Here is a 14,466-nt window from a genome sequence, read left to right as displayed (position 1 = left end):
ATGATTCAAAGTGAGGAACTTGGCCATCGCAAGACAAAAGCAAACATGCCAAACAGTGCCATCCTTTTACCTGCAGGAATGTCACAAAGAGCAAACAGTCCAACTCTAATGTCACCATTCACTGTCCACTTCTGTGTTTCACAGTTTGGGTTACAACTATGGTTCATAAAACGGGAGTAGTTCCCCTTTGGGCCAGCATCTATTATTCGGTCCTTCAAGGAAAAAGACAAAGATGTGTTCAGTACTTACAAAGGAAACAAGGTTTCCTGCTGACCAGTGACAGTTTATAAGGAAAAATAAATAATATTCACCTTGGTCACAGTTAACATATAAAAATTGGTGACGCTGTTCTCGTGGGCACGTTTGATCCGCAGCCGGCACTCCTCCTCGTCAATGAGCTCCCCAACATACTCATTCACAAATTCACCCTGCAGAGGGAAGGAGAACAAACATGAGAAACCCATGCACCCTACTCAGGAGAAAAGTATTTCCTATAAAAACACTCTAATCATCACAAAAAGTGTTACACTTTAATGGTCTCATAGGCACAATTGGAATATGTGCACCAGGTACTTGCTGTCCAAGCAATAAACCCCCTCAGATTAAAAGGCAGCAGAGCCCAGCCCTGTTCCTGCACTCACTGACAAGACAGTCATCAGTTCTCTAAAATCCTTACAACTTTCCTGTTTTCCTTTAAAAAGGACAATGTGACAATATTAATGGACTCCTCAGGAACAGAAACTGTTACAATAATTATTTTCATTACATACTTCACTTTCATTTTCATGAAATACAGATTTCAAAAATCGTAAGTTTCATAAAATGAATGGTTAAAATTCACATTTAAAAGTAGCCCTACAAGCCAACAGGTGTTCTGAGGGAACTCAGAAGAGCTGGGACGTGACTGACACCACCGTGACACAAGGAGTCAGTGTCGAGCCCCGGGCATCACCGTGCAGCCAGGCTAAAAGGTTAAAACACTCACAATGCACTCGCTGGAGGTGCAGAATGCCATGTTTTCACCCAGACCCACCCTGAGATGGCTGTGCCAGCCTTTGTGCTGGGTCACTGTACCTTTTTAATGCTCCGTTTGGTCCTGAGGCCCCAGCCGCGGCGCTCGGTTTTGATGATCTCGGCGTCGGGGTAGAGCCTCTTGGTGAAGCACTGGTTCTGGCAGCGCTCCCCGGCCGGGCACACCTGGGGGTGGCACTCGTACTGCAGCATCCTGTTCAGGCACTCCGACTCCAGCCCACACGGGTTCTCGTCCGAGGGCTTGCAGTTACACCGGGGGATCTCCGACAGGTCGGCCACCTGGATCTGAACCTTCCCTATCACCTTGTTGGACTGGGGAACAAAGGAGGAGAAGAACAGAGGGTGAAGACAATGCACAAGGAACAAAGAGTCAATAACTGACATGAGAAGGCAAGAAAATAATGATTCCATCCTGTGTTTTAATGGCACTGTAAGACAGAACAAAGTATTGGTGAAAAGAACAGCAAAACCATCTGTGTGAATTTCTTTAAGCTTCAATTGTTGCAAGCGCTGGTTTAACTCAGAATCATAGAATGGTTTGGGTTGGAAGGGACCTTAAAGTTCATCCCATTCCAACCTCCTGCCATGGGCAGGGACACCTTCCACTAGACCAGGCTGCTCCAAGCCCTGCCCAGCCTGGCCTTAGACACTGCCAGGGATGGGGCAGCCAAAACTTCTCTGGGCATACTTACTCATGCATAGGTCAACTTACTCATACATAGGTTAAAAATAGAAAAGAAAGAAGCCAACTCACTTTAATGTGTTTATAGGGCGGAGGTTTCCTTGAATTCCTTTCAATTTCCAATGCCTCTTTGCTCTCTCTTTGTGCTTTCAGCTCCTGGAAGCGCTTTGCTGCTTCTTCAAGTGCTGTGCAGGGAGTTCAGAACAGAGAGCAATTAGCCCCAGCTGCTGCTAATCAAACATGTACATGTATCTATTTAGATTTATTTTTTTTTTTTAATGCTAGGAATAGAACTGTATTAACAAAAAGACAAGCTAAAAATGAGTTATTGCTCTTTATCATGAATCTATCGTCAGGTACTTTCAGCAGGTACCGAGATACTGAACAATGATCCCATGCAGCAGAGCCCAAGCTCCATCTTAACATTTCCCAGTTTGTGGAAGAACTGAACTGGCCCACAACAACACACAATGAGTAGGCACTTAAAGAAACACATTTTTATCTGCAGTCAAGGGATCGACACAATGCTTGGATTTCACGTGAACACAGAACACTAGTCACATAATAATCCCATGCAGGTTAAGTGGTGATGGAGACACAAACACGTGGAATTTTTGTCATAAACCACTATAAACTTTGTTTGATTTTACCTTTCTTGAAGGTCTTGTTAATACTAGTTTGCCCCTCAGCAAAGCTTTTATCTCCTTCAACATAAGGGAAAACTCTGCCCTGGTGTACCCAATAGTAGTCATGTGAACCAAAGAAAAATACTGGGAAGTCCCCGATATCATGTTTGAGGCCCTGTATGTTGAGAGGCACAGACCTGGGATTGCAGATCTCTGCTGGCCACCACCTGCAGAGGAGGAGAAAAAAGAACAATATAAGTTCCCCGAACCAGAGCTTCCCACTTTCCCTAATGGGACTGAGAAGTAAAAGCCAGTTTTCCTTTCATAAGGAAATGAACTCCTTCCTCACGCAGCCACGGCTCCCTCTGGCAACACCTGGGAAGCTCCATGCAAAAACACAAAGTTCTTGCTCCAAATTTTGGAAAAGCGTCCGTGGCCTGAGAGTGGGTTCCTAGGATGCCCTGTAAACACCTGCATTGCTGCAGGTGAGCAAAGCAAACACCAGCAAGGACTCTAAGCCAGCCCCTGGTGTTCTGTGTCGTGATCACACTCTGCAGAGCAAAGGGAAGTGCAGTCCCGTGTCCATCCCTGCCTGGGAACAGCAGGAGAATCCCATTTCAAGGGCGACATCCATGTCTGACACACAGCAGATGAATTACTGTATTTCCAGTACCTGTTCACGACAACTGAGCTGCTTCATTTCCTGCAGTTCCAGAGTACATTAAAACCCCCACAGCATTAAAACCCCCTTGGTGAACTTGCCTGTAATTCCCAAGCTTGACCCAAACGATCTGCTTGTACCGCAGCTTCTTCCCAGCTTTACAGTCATTGCAATTCCAGCATCCCTCAGGCATTTCTATGCTGAGACACTCGGGGTGGAAGGAAGCTGGGCAGGACTCACAGCACAACAGTTTGCCACCTTGAAACAAAGAAGCCCTGCTTGGTTTGTAGAAGTCAGGATTTGCTCCCCCGGTGCACAGCAATCGACACTCACTTTAAATCATCCTCTCTACATTCCCACTGCCCCACAGAAAAATGGCAAAAGAGAGGGATCGGGTCAAACTTAACAATGTTGGTTAAAAAAAGGACTGCAGTGCTTCATCTAAAGGCAAGTCGTGACTCTTAAGTGCATCAGACACACAAAAAAGCAGCTGAGGATTTCAACGTGAGGTGAGTTGGCAGGAGGAGCACCATCCCCGAGGGAAGCACTGCAGCTGAGAGCAGTGCTGCCAGCTTTTATTCCCTTGCTGGTGGCCAAAACAATGACAACCCCCCCACGTTTTTAAGGAATCCTTTTTCAATCAACATTGTTCTGACCGAATCCCCAGCAATCATTAGTGAGTACCAACCCCACAGCCTATAGGTTGATCAATGCTTTTCTGCAGCAAGGACAGGAAAAAGGATTGTAATAAAAGTGTGTTTATTCCATAAGAAGAGGTTTACCAGGATGAGCCCAGTACATAAAGCACAATGAGACACACATGAGTTGTCCCCATCCCAAAATTCCTGGTGCACAGAGGGAACCTCAGTGTGGGGATTCATTTCTGAGGTTTACACTTATTTGGGCAAAAGTTGTTTTGCCTGTCTCACATTTTGGCAGCTGTATTAGGTGTGGAGAGCCACAGCACATCTCTAAGCCACCCTCAGCAAAGTAACTCATACAATATGACTCGATACATTACATATATTATAAAATTTTATATATGTAGGTATATAAATATATCTATATACATTTTTATAGATATATGTATATTTAAAAATTAACAAGTTTTTGTGTCTACATGGAAAATCTGGGAGAGACTTGAGAGTATTCAAAGCAATTTTCAACCACAATATCAAAAGAGGTGTGAATAGTCCCTTTCAAACCTTTATCAGAAAATCTTGTCCACCTATAGACTTCCCAAAATATTGTTGCATTAATTGATCGTTGCATGTCACAATGAGCATTCCTTAAACAATCCAGTTGCATGACCAACACTGTATTTCCTCTGCTAAAACCAGTAAAATCCAGCCATAAGGAGTCTCCAGAGCTCCCCAAACCCACAATGAAATTTTTGAAGTATTTTTTTGCAAATGTAATTTCAGAGGAAGTACAGACAAATTACTGAAACATTATCCGAGATGGGAAAATGTCAAGAGATGCAAAAAATCAAACAAAATCAAACACAAAACTGTCAGTGCTGAGCAAGAAATTACCCAACATTGCTCTCGGGATGCATTAGGCAGATATGGCTCAAGCTAAGCACAGGGCTCAAAATAATTCTTGTTCTCAGGAATCACAGGACTACTGGAAGCCCTCGCTCTAGAAATGCTCAGAACAACCTGCCTTGGGCTGGGGAATGGGGCACTGGCTGTGAACACTCTCAGGGAATCAAATTTCTGTGGGGAATTTGGGTGGTGGAGGTGGGACACAAGGCCCAGGGACTAGAGGGGACACACACAGGTCAAACCTCGCTGCCTTCTCCCTCTGGATGGACACAGCACCCTCCCTTGTCCAGCCCCAAATGTCCTCTCTTCTCTCAGGCTCTGCACAAGACCCGAACCAGCACATCCCCCCTCTTCTTCCACACGTCAAATCAATTTAAGAAGTGGTTTTACATCATCCAGGGAAACACTGAACTGCAACAGTATCGAGATCCATTTGCCTCCTCTTCACATTGCTGTGCAAAAGCAAACACCAGCTCCCTGAAGCTGGAACAGGCCAGGCCACATACAGAGTGACTGAACCTCTTCCAGCGAGAATTTAGTGACAGCAATTATTTTAAGCCCTTTTGTAATTAAAAAAAAAAATGAATTAAAAAAAAAAATTGCCAACATGAACACAGGCTCACAATAACCATGAGTGAAGGTCACTGAAAGCAGTCAGTGTGGGGACAAGCAGACATTTCTCCGTTGATTTAGAGAGAAAAAATAGAAAAAGCAAAAGTAAATTAAAGAGAAAGAAACTATTTTGGTTACCTTTCTCACATTTCTTTTTGGAAGCTGACGAAGGAGGAGGAATCATAGGTAATTTCATCAACTCAGCACGATTTGACTCATTCAGTAGGTAGTGGGACTTATAGGCATAGGAACTGAACAGGGGGTCTGAATGGTCCTGCACTACCAGCCCTATACGAAACAAACAGAAAGAGATGAGTTGCAATGAAACTACCCATGATTCCATGGAGGAAAAATCAAATCAACCCAATGGCCACCTCTAATGCGTATGTGGGAACGAAAAAAAGGATAAAATGAAGAAAACGGAAAGTCTGACAGAAAGTTTCTTTGCTAACAAAGAGGTTGTGTTGGAGAGACTCAACTGGAAAGTCTTGTGCTGAACAAGGTGCTTCTAAGTTGAATTTCAGTTGTGCTTTAACCCCTCAATTGTGCATCTACAGAAAAGCACAAGAAAGGCACCAGCTCGATCTGTGGGCTCCCCTCTCCCTCCCACATGGCAAAAGGAAGCTGCTCTGCAGGGCTGGGGGTGACGGTCGGCGCAGCAGGATCGAGCTCGGAGCTGGGGCTGCAAACAGAACACTCACACTTCGGGTAAGAGAATTCACCATCCCTCGCTACAAACCTGCCCCTGAGATCTCGGCTCTGGAGGTGTTTTGCCTCTGTAGTTGTGCTGGAAAACAACGAGGGGGGTCAGTGTTCTGCAAGGCACCAAGGGGGAAGCACAGAGGGAGGTTCTGTCCTAGCCCGTGGTGGTGAAGCTTCCTGACCCTGCCCACCCAGGGCTGCTCCAGAGCAGTCCAGCACGGTGTTCCCTGCGTGCCCCATTCCAAGCCAGGCCTGTGCATTTCTGTCCTTCTCCACCAAGAAGAGATTCTCCTGTTGCTCCAAAGAGCCCAGGTGAGAGCCCAGAGCTACAGAGCAGAAGCGTTTGGTCAGAAACTCACGGGAAGAGCAGAGCAACTGAGCCCCAAAGAAGCAGGAAAGACGAGCTACCAAGAGAGCCCCCGGTTCTTTCCCTGGGGGACACACAGCTGAGGGTTGTAAAGAAGCTCTTGGAACAGGGTGGCTAAAATAGTGCTGTAAGGAGAACAGGGTCAGCCCACCTGGACACACATCCTCAAGAGGATTCCTAAAACAAGGACGACCTACACATGCAATCATGAACTGCGACGTGCTTAACGGAGGGCACCACGAGAAGGTGGATAAGAAGTCTTAAAGTATCTCATATTTCAAGTACTTCACCATAAGCAAGTTTCCATATTTTATAATTGTCTCACATCTACATTCCTCACTTCAGTAACTGCACCTAAATCCGAAGTCCCTGGTTCTGATAGCAACTAACACTAAATCCTCATTGTCACAGAGGATTTCTAAAGCATTCGGTTCCCCGTTCCTTTCTGAGTAGGTGCTCAGTGCTCCTGCCCCAGGTGCTGTTCTCAGCACTCTGGCTCCTGATTCCAGTTTGCCCTAGTGGAAAGAAACCGCACAAGAACGTTCTGGAAGAACAAGTAGAGAGTTGCTGTAAGACACAGAGGATTCAGGCAGCAGCAGTGGTTTGTAGCTGTTCAAGTTCTCATAAGGCTCAGGGAATACACAGGACAGGGAATTCCATCTGCCAGGGCTCAGGAGAGGAACCTCTAAGGAGGGTCTTCCGGGATATTTGGATCTTGGGTCAGCTTCAGGCACCTGGGTTGGCAGCCCACAGGTTAACAAAGGACTCAAAGGAATGGATTTAGCTCCCTGGTATCATGAGATGTGTTTGACACCACAGCTGAACGACGGTTTGAAAGTGGCAGAGAACAAAACACTGAGGATGAGACATCCCTAATCTGACATTCAAACCAGGAAGGTCCATAGAAAACTTATCTGATCGTGGAACCAGCCTGACTCCAGACAACCAAGAGAAAAACATAAAACCAAAGCGCTGAAAATATTATGGAACTGCTCTACCTCCCACAGAAACTGTTTTTACTGTTTCTCCTCTGGCTCTAGGAAAAAAAGCAACTTCTTTCCATGTAGTTTGGTTGGGGTTTTGGACATAACTATTGGTTAAACTAACAAAGTTGAAGGATGGGCATTCATTTTACTCAGAATTCCATCTGATGTGGAATGCCCCATAGCATCTCTGATGTGATTCACATTACACATATCCTGCCTAGGGGTGGCCCCAAAATGTTTAAGTAAGCCCACAAAAGGGGAAACACTGAAGCATGTTGTCAACATCCTTTTACACATTCCAAACCTCACTGTTGCACTTTGAGCTTCTAGATTTTCAAAATATTTTATTTTAAATGTGATCCTTCGTGATGGCTCCCAAATTACTTGGAAATAAGAAAAGGAAAAGAAAGGAGGTAGAAAGGAAATTATTCTGGCACCAGCTATCCTTTACCATTCAGAGATCTGTAACTACAATTCTGCCCTTGCAAAGTCAAGGCAAACTAAACCTCCACCTGAATGAACACAAGAGAAAACAAGTGACTTCAGGATCACTTTCACCTCCTTATTAGTGACACTCAAAGCTGCTGAAGAGAACATCCAATACAAACTGCTGTGATTCTGTAGAAGGTACATATTAGCATTATTTCAACACCTAAGGATATCAGTAATTTTGAATTTTGAGACCAAAGCAACTGATGCACCAACATTTTTTTAAGCTGTGCTCTGGCAGAACCCTGGTGACTGAAGAGCAAGTGGGGGAAAAAAAGGAAAAAAGTAAAAGGGAAAAAAAAAAGAGAACTTTGGCATACAGGAAAGCCCAGCATGAAACCTGCTCATACAGTACTGCTAAAGGTTTTCTTTCAAAGTTCTCAAATGTGATGGCAGTTATAAATTAAAAGGAATTTTTCTAGTTCATGAGTAAATCCTACCTTTTAGCCTTAAAATTTTAAACAGTTTTAAGTTTGTGAGTGGTGAAAGAATCCCCTTCTGCTTAATACAGTGATTAATAACCCAGCAGCCATTCTCAGTGTGCAATGGCTGGAATTGAGGAATTGGGATTCACTTTTCCCTACAGGCAAAACAAGTCAGCCCAAGTGCCTATCACTGCTTCTGACTTTCAAATGTTATGGACAGCAAGTGGAATCTCATGAGAACTGTTGACCAAAATAAAATGAAATTAAATAAAATAAAAAATCCCAGGCAGCATTTAGCCCCAGTGACCCCTAAGGGAGGAGTTCCTCGTGAAACACTTAAATTTTTATCACTGAACTGCACAAGTGACAACAGAACTATAAAGCAGGGAAAAACCGAGCGTCTCACCTCTTGCACAAACGAAACAAAAGCCTACATTTACAGCTGATGAGGAGTGAGTCCTTTTGGAATGGTTACTACAGATGAGGATGTGGGATGACACAAACAAGCTCCCGGCGGCGATGCAGCCGTCTCCCGAGTGATAGGCCACGGGGCACCGCAAACACCTCGCCATGCGACCTGGGACAGAACACAGACAGTCACCCGGGGCACGGAGCCACTGCAGCCCGGGAGCACCGCCAGGACCTCCAGTCCCACCCAGGACCAGGTCAGGACAGGGCAGAACTCCCCACAGGCAGAGGCAAGGCTGGGTCTATTCCAGTACTGGGGTAAAAAGAAACAGTTGCATCATTTGTTTTTTTTTTTTTTAATAAGTTTCACTATTAACTCTTAACTTTCACTTTAAAATTGTTAAGAAAAACTTTCATCATTCTAGAGTCCATTTGTTTTGTTTAAATATTTTCGCTCATTCCTAAAAGGATTTTTTCCTCAAAAAATAATTGTTCTAAAGGCCACTACAAACTGTCTCTAAAAACCAACATTCCTTGGCCTCGCACTACAAACCCTTGGCTTCCTTTAAACCCAGCAGTACCAGCTGACAAGAGTGTGGATCCAGGGACACTCCACAGCAGTCTTGGGCTGCCAGCTGCTTCCCACCCAGAGAGATCTCAGTGAACTCATTGAGGAGGAAACCCTCGTTCCTTGCTGTGTTAGAGCGTGGAATTGGATCGACTGTTATTATGGTGACACAGCTGAGCCTCCTCCCTGCTCGGAGCAGCTGCCCTCACCTTTGCTGGCTTTGTGCATGTCCTTGTCCATGGAGCAGGCAGTGCAGCAGTGCTGTGGGCACCGGAACCCCCGGGACTCGAACAGGGCCGTGGCAAACTTGCGGACACAGGACTCGTGGTAGAACTTCCCGCAGGTGCTGACGGAGCAGCGCTTCACATCCTTGCCAGGGAGCTTGCAGGAAAAGCACGTGTGTTCTCCTTGGAAAAGATGGAATAAGGGAGTACAACTATAATGGCCAACTCTTTGAGGTACTGTATTGTAAAAAAAATTCTGAAGCCAATGGAGTTACACTGGTGTGAGCAACACAGGCTCCTTCCCTCCCAACGGGCACACTGTGATCCACAGTAACTATGGAGTTGCTGCTCACACTAAAGTCTCCTACTCCAAGTAAAACCCTAAGTGGTTTATTACTTTTTTCTTACGAGGTACTTGCTAAGCAGAAAATGAGAACCTGGCCTCAGAGGTTAAAAAAGTACTGGAACAACCCAAACTTACTCCCAAACCCTTGGAACACGCCACCCTGCTCTGACCAGAACGCAGCTCCTGAGCAAAGATGGAAATCCCTCCCAGTTTTCCAGGCACTGGAACACACTCACCGTTCTTACACTCGGCGCAGATGAACTTCTCCTCGGGCACAGCCTTCAGGCCGAGGCACTCCAGGTGGAACACGCTGCAGCACTCGCCCTCGCAGGCCAGCAGCGACTCGCCGTAGCTCTCGCAGATCTGGAACAGGCAGAGAGCTCAGCAGGGAACGGGGTACCTGACACCCTGAAGTGCCAATGGCTGCCAGGTGTTAACAACAGGAACGGGCTGGAAAGCGCTCCAGAGCTATGAGAAGTCTCTGGGCTGAGGATGATCCCAGCACTCCCTGCACCTTGCCCTGGGAACAGGCACTACAGCATCCACCCACACTCCTTCATTTTTTCAGGGAACAAGCTGCTCTTGCTCTTCATGTCCTTTACTATTGACAAGGAAACTGGCCAGAAGATTCCAGGATTTTCTCTTGGAAAATCCTCGCTCTGCCCTATCCTGAATGACCACGTAAAATCTTCAAATAGAGCAGAAAATGGCATCTATTTTTTCTACAGATGCTGGCAGGTCTGGATTAGACACCACTTTCCAGCTTCTGTGCTTCCTGGCATGCAGGAGGGCTTAGGAATAATTTCATGATCACTTCATATGAATAATTTCCAGAGCATAAATCCTAAAATCCCGGATATTTTATCTGAGAGACATGGTTAGAAGACACAGTTAAAACAAAGCAGCGTAATATGAAAACAGAAAAGGGAGAATACATATTTAGTATCCATCACTTCCCAGTACCACCAGTTACCTGACAAACAGTGTCTTTTTTACTTGTGCCAGTCCCTCTCCTGGATAAGCTGGAGTCCACTGACTGCACATCCGAGGCATCCGCGTCGGCAGTGGCTGACGGGCTGTCCGAGCGCTTCCCAAAACTGCCCTACAAAGAGGGAAAGCCCACGGCACTCAAACCAGACACTTCCAAAGCACAACCACATTGGGAAAAATATTTCTGTCACTGTGGCTAAGAGGACCATTTGATAAGTCAAGAGACACAGAGGTCCTGGAAAAGTGCTGAACTTCTCTGGGGTGATACAAGTGCTGCCTTCTTGATATATCTCACCTGTACAAGCAGAACACCCCGAAGAGCTCTTTTACTTTTCCAGACCCCTCTAGGATTTATACCAGACACAGCAGAGTCTCACAATTCCCAAAGAATCTCAAACCATGAACTAAACCAATGCTTTGCCAGGCAAAGGAGTAGGAAAACTTGCAAATAAAGACTGTATTTTTGTATCAACCCAACGGAGGGGATTAGAAGGAAACAGACCTGGCTTTATGTTTTCAGACAATAAAAGACACAAAATCTGTAGAGACGTATTCACATATTCAGGGTTAATTAACTGAAGAGCCTGTTATACACTGACAGCTTAATCAGGACCCTGTGAGAACAAACACATCTTTACCTGTAAATCATTGAGTCCCCTGGAATCGGAGTCAGACGTGTCCCTGTAGGCAGAGCTGGTCAGCTCCATGTCCGTGGAGGCACGACTCCTCTTCTTCAAGGGCTTACAGGAGTCTGAAATCTCGCTGGCACCTTAACACAACACACTGAAATTAGTTTTAATATATGTTCTCAACTTTTTGCTTAAAAATAACAAAGGAATAAGAAAGATGAGAGCCTGGAATGCATTATTTGCCTTAATTTTCAGTTTGCAATTTTGTTACTAATTTAATTCTCCCTGCAAAGTTCATTAACTGAGAACCACCTTAGGCAGAGCTTTTGACAAACTTCTGAACATGCTGACACAGTGGAGGAAGCTGCTAAATTGTCTCTAAAAGAGGATAAATCCTCAGGTGATTTCCTCTTCATCATCCATCTTCAACTTTGGCTAAGCAAAGACTTCTAAGAAATGTCCAGAAGGATTTGGGTGCTTACAGCACATGAACAGACACCATCCCTCCCCCAGCAATGCACAAGCACCAGCAACAGAACCCCAAACACCCCCTCACCAGAGAAGCTGAGCTCAGCACCCCAACGCTCAGCCCTACAGAGCACCAACAGTGCAGCTGACACAGAACAAAGCCTCTGCCCAAGGGTGATGAGCCACCAAGTTCATTTTTGCCTGCAACTCACCTTTCTGCAATCCCGTCTTCACTGCTGCCAGTGGGACCGTTTCAACCTGTTTGAATAGGAAAATCCACAGTTAAAACCGGAGGAACGTTTCTCCCTAGGAGCAAAAAGCAAACAGGTCAGTTCAAGGGGTTAGAATTCGGGGGGGTGGGAGCTGCCATCCCCTCCTCAGCCCGAGCCTCCGCGTCCCGCTGGATTCCCTCCTGCCTAGGCCGGTGCCCGGAGCCCCGGCAGCCACAGGTCACTGGCCAGGTCCTTTCGCTCTCTCCCTTTGGGCACGAGGGTGACAGGAACGCTGTATCCGTGTCCAGCAGGCAGGAGCGGGGCCTCGGGGCAGCCAAGCCTGGTGCTCTGTTCCCCCCCGGCTGCGTGAGTACACGTCCCCCTGCACGGCTGGCACCGGGACAGTGCAGGGCCGTTCCCACCAGCACTCCCTGGAGCTCCTGCAGCCCTTCCTCCCTGTCTAGAGCGCTGCACGGGCCCGGCCGGGTGCAGGGCTCTACACAGCTGGAACTCGAGGGCACAAACACTTCGACACACAACTGTACAAGTTTACAATCTCGCAAAAGCACTTCCAGCCCTCGACCCTACGGAGAAGGTTAGGAACTGTTCTGCCAACATACATGGAAGACGTGGGAATTTGGTGACTGGATAATAATTATAGAAGAAAGCTGTTGCCTAAGTCCTGTTTTTAAGGTTAAGAATTACAAGTTATTTCTTTGCAATGCGGTTACATATGCATGGAGAAACACATTTAGTAAATATTTAAGGATTATTCTATAATTTTTTTAAAAAATATTTTATTTTGTTGTACAATAGGTAAAAACATACAATAGAACATTTTGTAATACAAATATAAAATCTAAACAATCACTTTTATTTCTCCACTAGTCACTGTAACAGTAGCATCAACATTTTGTTTTTCCCATTAATTGTACTCGTTCCAGTTATAATTTTATACCAAGTTGTTGCAGACTAATTGGGGAATCAGTTGCAAGAAAACTTGAGTTTGGGTAACAAATATTGTTGCATAATTGTAAGAAGTTAGTAAAATTATTTTCTTTTAAATATAACTTAATACATTCAAAGTTTTGCGCATTACAGTGCCCCTGGGTTTCACTTTAGTCAGATACTTCTCCTGAGAAAAGCACTTTAATTAATGTCCACAGACTGAGTTAGCCAGGTCAGAGAAGCACACGAAGCTACCTGGGATCCATGAAGTTCATCTTGTTGGTTCTTATACCTTTGTTAAATTAAGAAACATTTACAAACATAAAATAACTCCTTTGAAAGGGGGAGGTTGCAACCCCTCGTGCCAAGAAGCTCCAGGGACCACGTCAGGTGTCTCACACCCAACGTTTAAGTTGCTTTAAAGTTTCAGCAAGAAACTGTCTCGAGCTGGAGCACTCACTCCTTTGCTGCACACCAGTGCAGGAATGCTGAGGCATCAAAGGGAAAACAGCGGGGGGAAAAAAAAGCAGTTGGGTTCACTTTCAGTCTCTGAAGTGAAGGAAGTGCAAAACAAAGCGCAAGGGGCCAAGAATAAATTAAAGAGATAAAAACATTTTTCCCCTTCCCATATAAATCTTCACCCTGACTGTCCCTCTTTAAAAATTCTCACTGGGAGAAGCTAAACTATGAAACATTCATATAAAATTCTCAGCTTTCAGACAGAGAGCCCCTTGAAGAGGGAAAATCGACCATGTAAGGAGAAGAACCAACAACTTTGACAAACTTGTTAAAAAGTGTATTCAGGTTTTAATATTTCTGTCCATCCACTGCACTCTCCTACTCGCTTCCATGCAGAATTTTTTATCATTTTCTTTTTTAAAGCAACAACATTTGTCTGTCTGATATCCAGATTAAAGGAATGCCCTGTACATGTTAGAGCTATTTCAGGAAGAAAAGGTATATCCAGATCTGTTTTGCTGATGTCTGCCAACATGAAAGTCTGACTATTCATCTATAAAATCATTCTTAAAGTCCATTTTCAGAAGTGGTCAGATTAGTCACTCTAACTTCATTTGAAAAACAAAACCTCAACACAAACCAGCAGCTAAATCAAGAGCCAAAGGAAGGAACCTGGTGGAAATTCCATCCAAGAGAAATCACTGAAACAAACCCATTTTGCTCAGAACAGAAATCTCAAAGGAAACATGGCAGGTTCGTTAGGAGTCATCCATCATTGCGTTCCCACTTCCATAGCCTGACTGATACTGAGAAGATGCCAGTAGCAGAGTCACAGCAATGGCATTGACAGGGGGATTTCATGGAGGATAGTCCAAACCGAAACCCGATGGGGAAAAATGGAGAAAAATAAAAAGGCACCAATATAAGCCACAACATTTATGAATACAATATATTTTAACTCTCTACATGGAGGAAGCCAACCTGCTCCTTTTTGATCTTCTTCTTTGGCACAACTTCGGTGGATTTCTCAGACTCTGAGCGGGTTCGAATCGATCTTCTCTGTTGCTTCTTTTCTACAGAACCTG

The 14,466-nt window shown here is 45.1% G+C and overlaps 1 protein-coding gene across 4 annotated transcripts in view; it reads right to left on the bottom strand.

The window, feature by feature from the left end:
* The window catches only part of WHSC1L1 (Wolf-Hirschhorn syndrome candidate 1-like 1), a 36,857-nt gene that overhangs the window by 7,056 nt on the left and 15,335 nt on the right, over positions 1–14,466 (bottom strand). For 2 of the 4 annotated variants that reach the window (XM_017831899.1, XM_017831900.1), the window contains exons 8-21: positions 14,363–14,463; positions 11,975–12,020; positions 11,304–11,434; positions 10,649–10,777; positions 9,912–10,038; positions 9,315–9,512; positions 8,536–8,706; positions 5,299–5,448; positions 3,103–3,259; positions 2,365–2,567; positions 1,787–1,899; positions 1,075–1,344; positions 312–428; positions 71–212 (exon numbers count right to left, since the gene is read on the bottom strand). In XM_017831899.1, the coding sequence (XP_017687388.1) occupies positions 71–212; positions 312–428; positions 1,075–1,344; positions 1,787–1,899; positions 2,365–2,567; positions 3,103–3,259; positions 5,299–5,448; positions 8,536–8,706; positions 9,315–9,512; positions 9,912–10,038; positions 10,649–10,777; positions 11,304–11,434; positions 11,975–12,020; positions 14,363–14,463 (2,055 nt within the window). Of the gene's footprint in view, positions 1–70; positions 213–311; positions 429–1,074; positions 1,345–1,786; positions 1,900–2,364; positions 2,568–3,102; positions 3,260–5,298; positions 5,449–8,535; positions 8,707–9,314; positions 9,513–9,911; positions 10,039–10,648; positions 10,778–11,303; positions 11,435–11,974; positions 12,021–14,362; positions 14,464–14,466 lie in introns of those variants that run through there. The other 2 variants (XM_017831901.1, XM_017831902.1) reach the window with 2 other exon arrangements.

Source organism: Lepidothrix coronata, unplaced genomic scaffold (assembly GCF_001604755.1).
Source record: "Lepidothrix coronata isolate B3197 unplaced genomic scaffold, Lepidothrix_coronata-1.0 Scaffold197, whole genome shotgun sequence".
In the NCBI taxonomy this organism is placed as follows: domain Eukaryota; kingdom Metazoa; phylum Chordata; class Aves; order Passeriformes; family Pipridae; genus Lepidothrix; species Lepidothrix coronata.
This window is presented reverse-complemented; position numbering and strand designations above follow the sequence as displayed.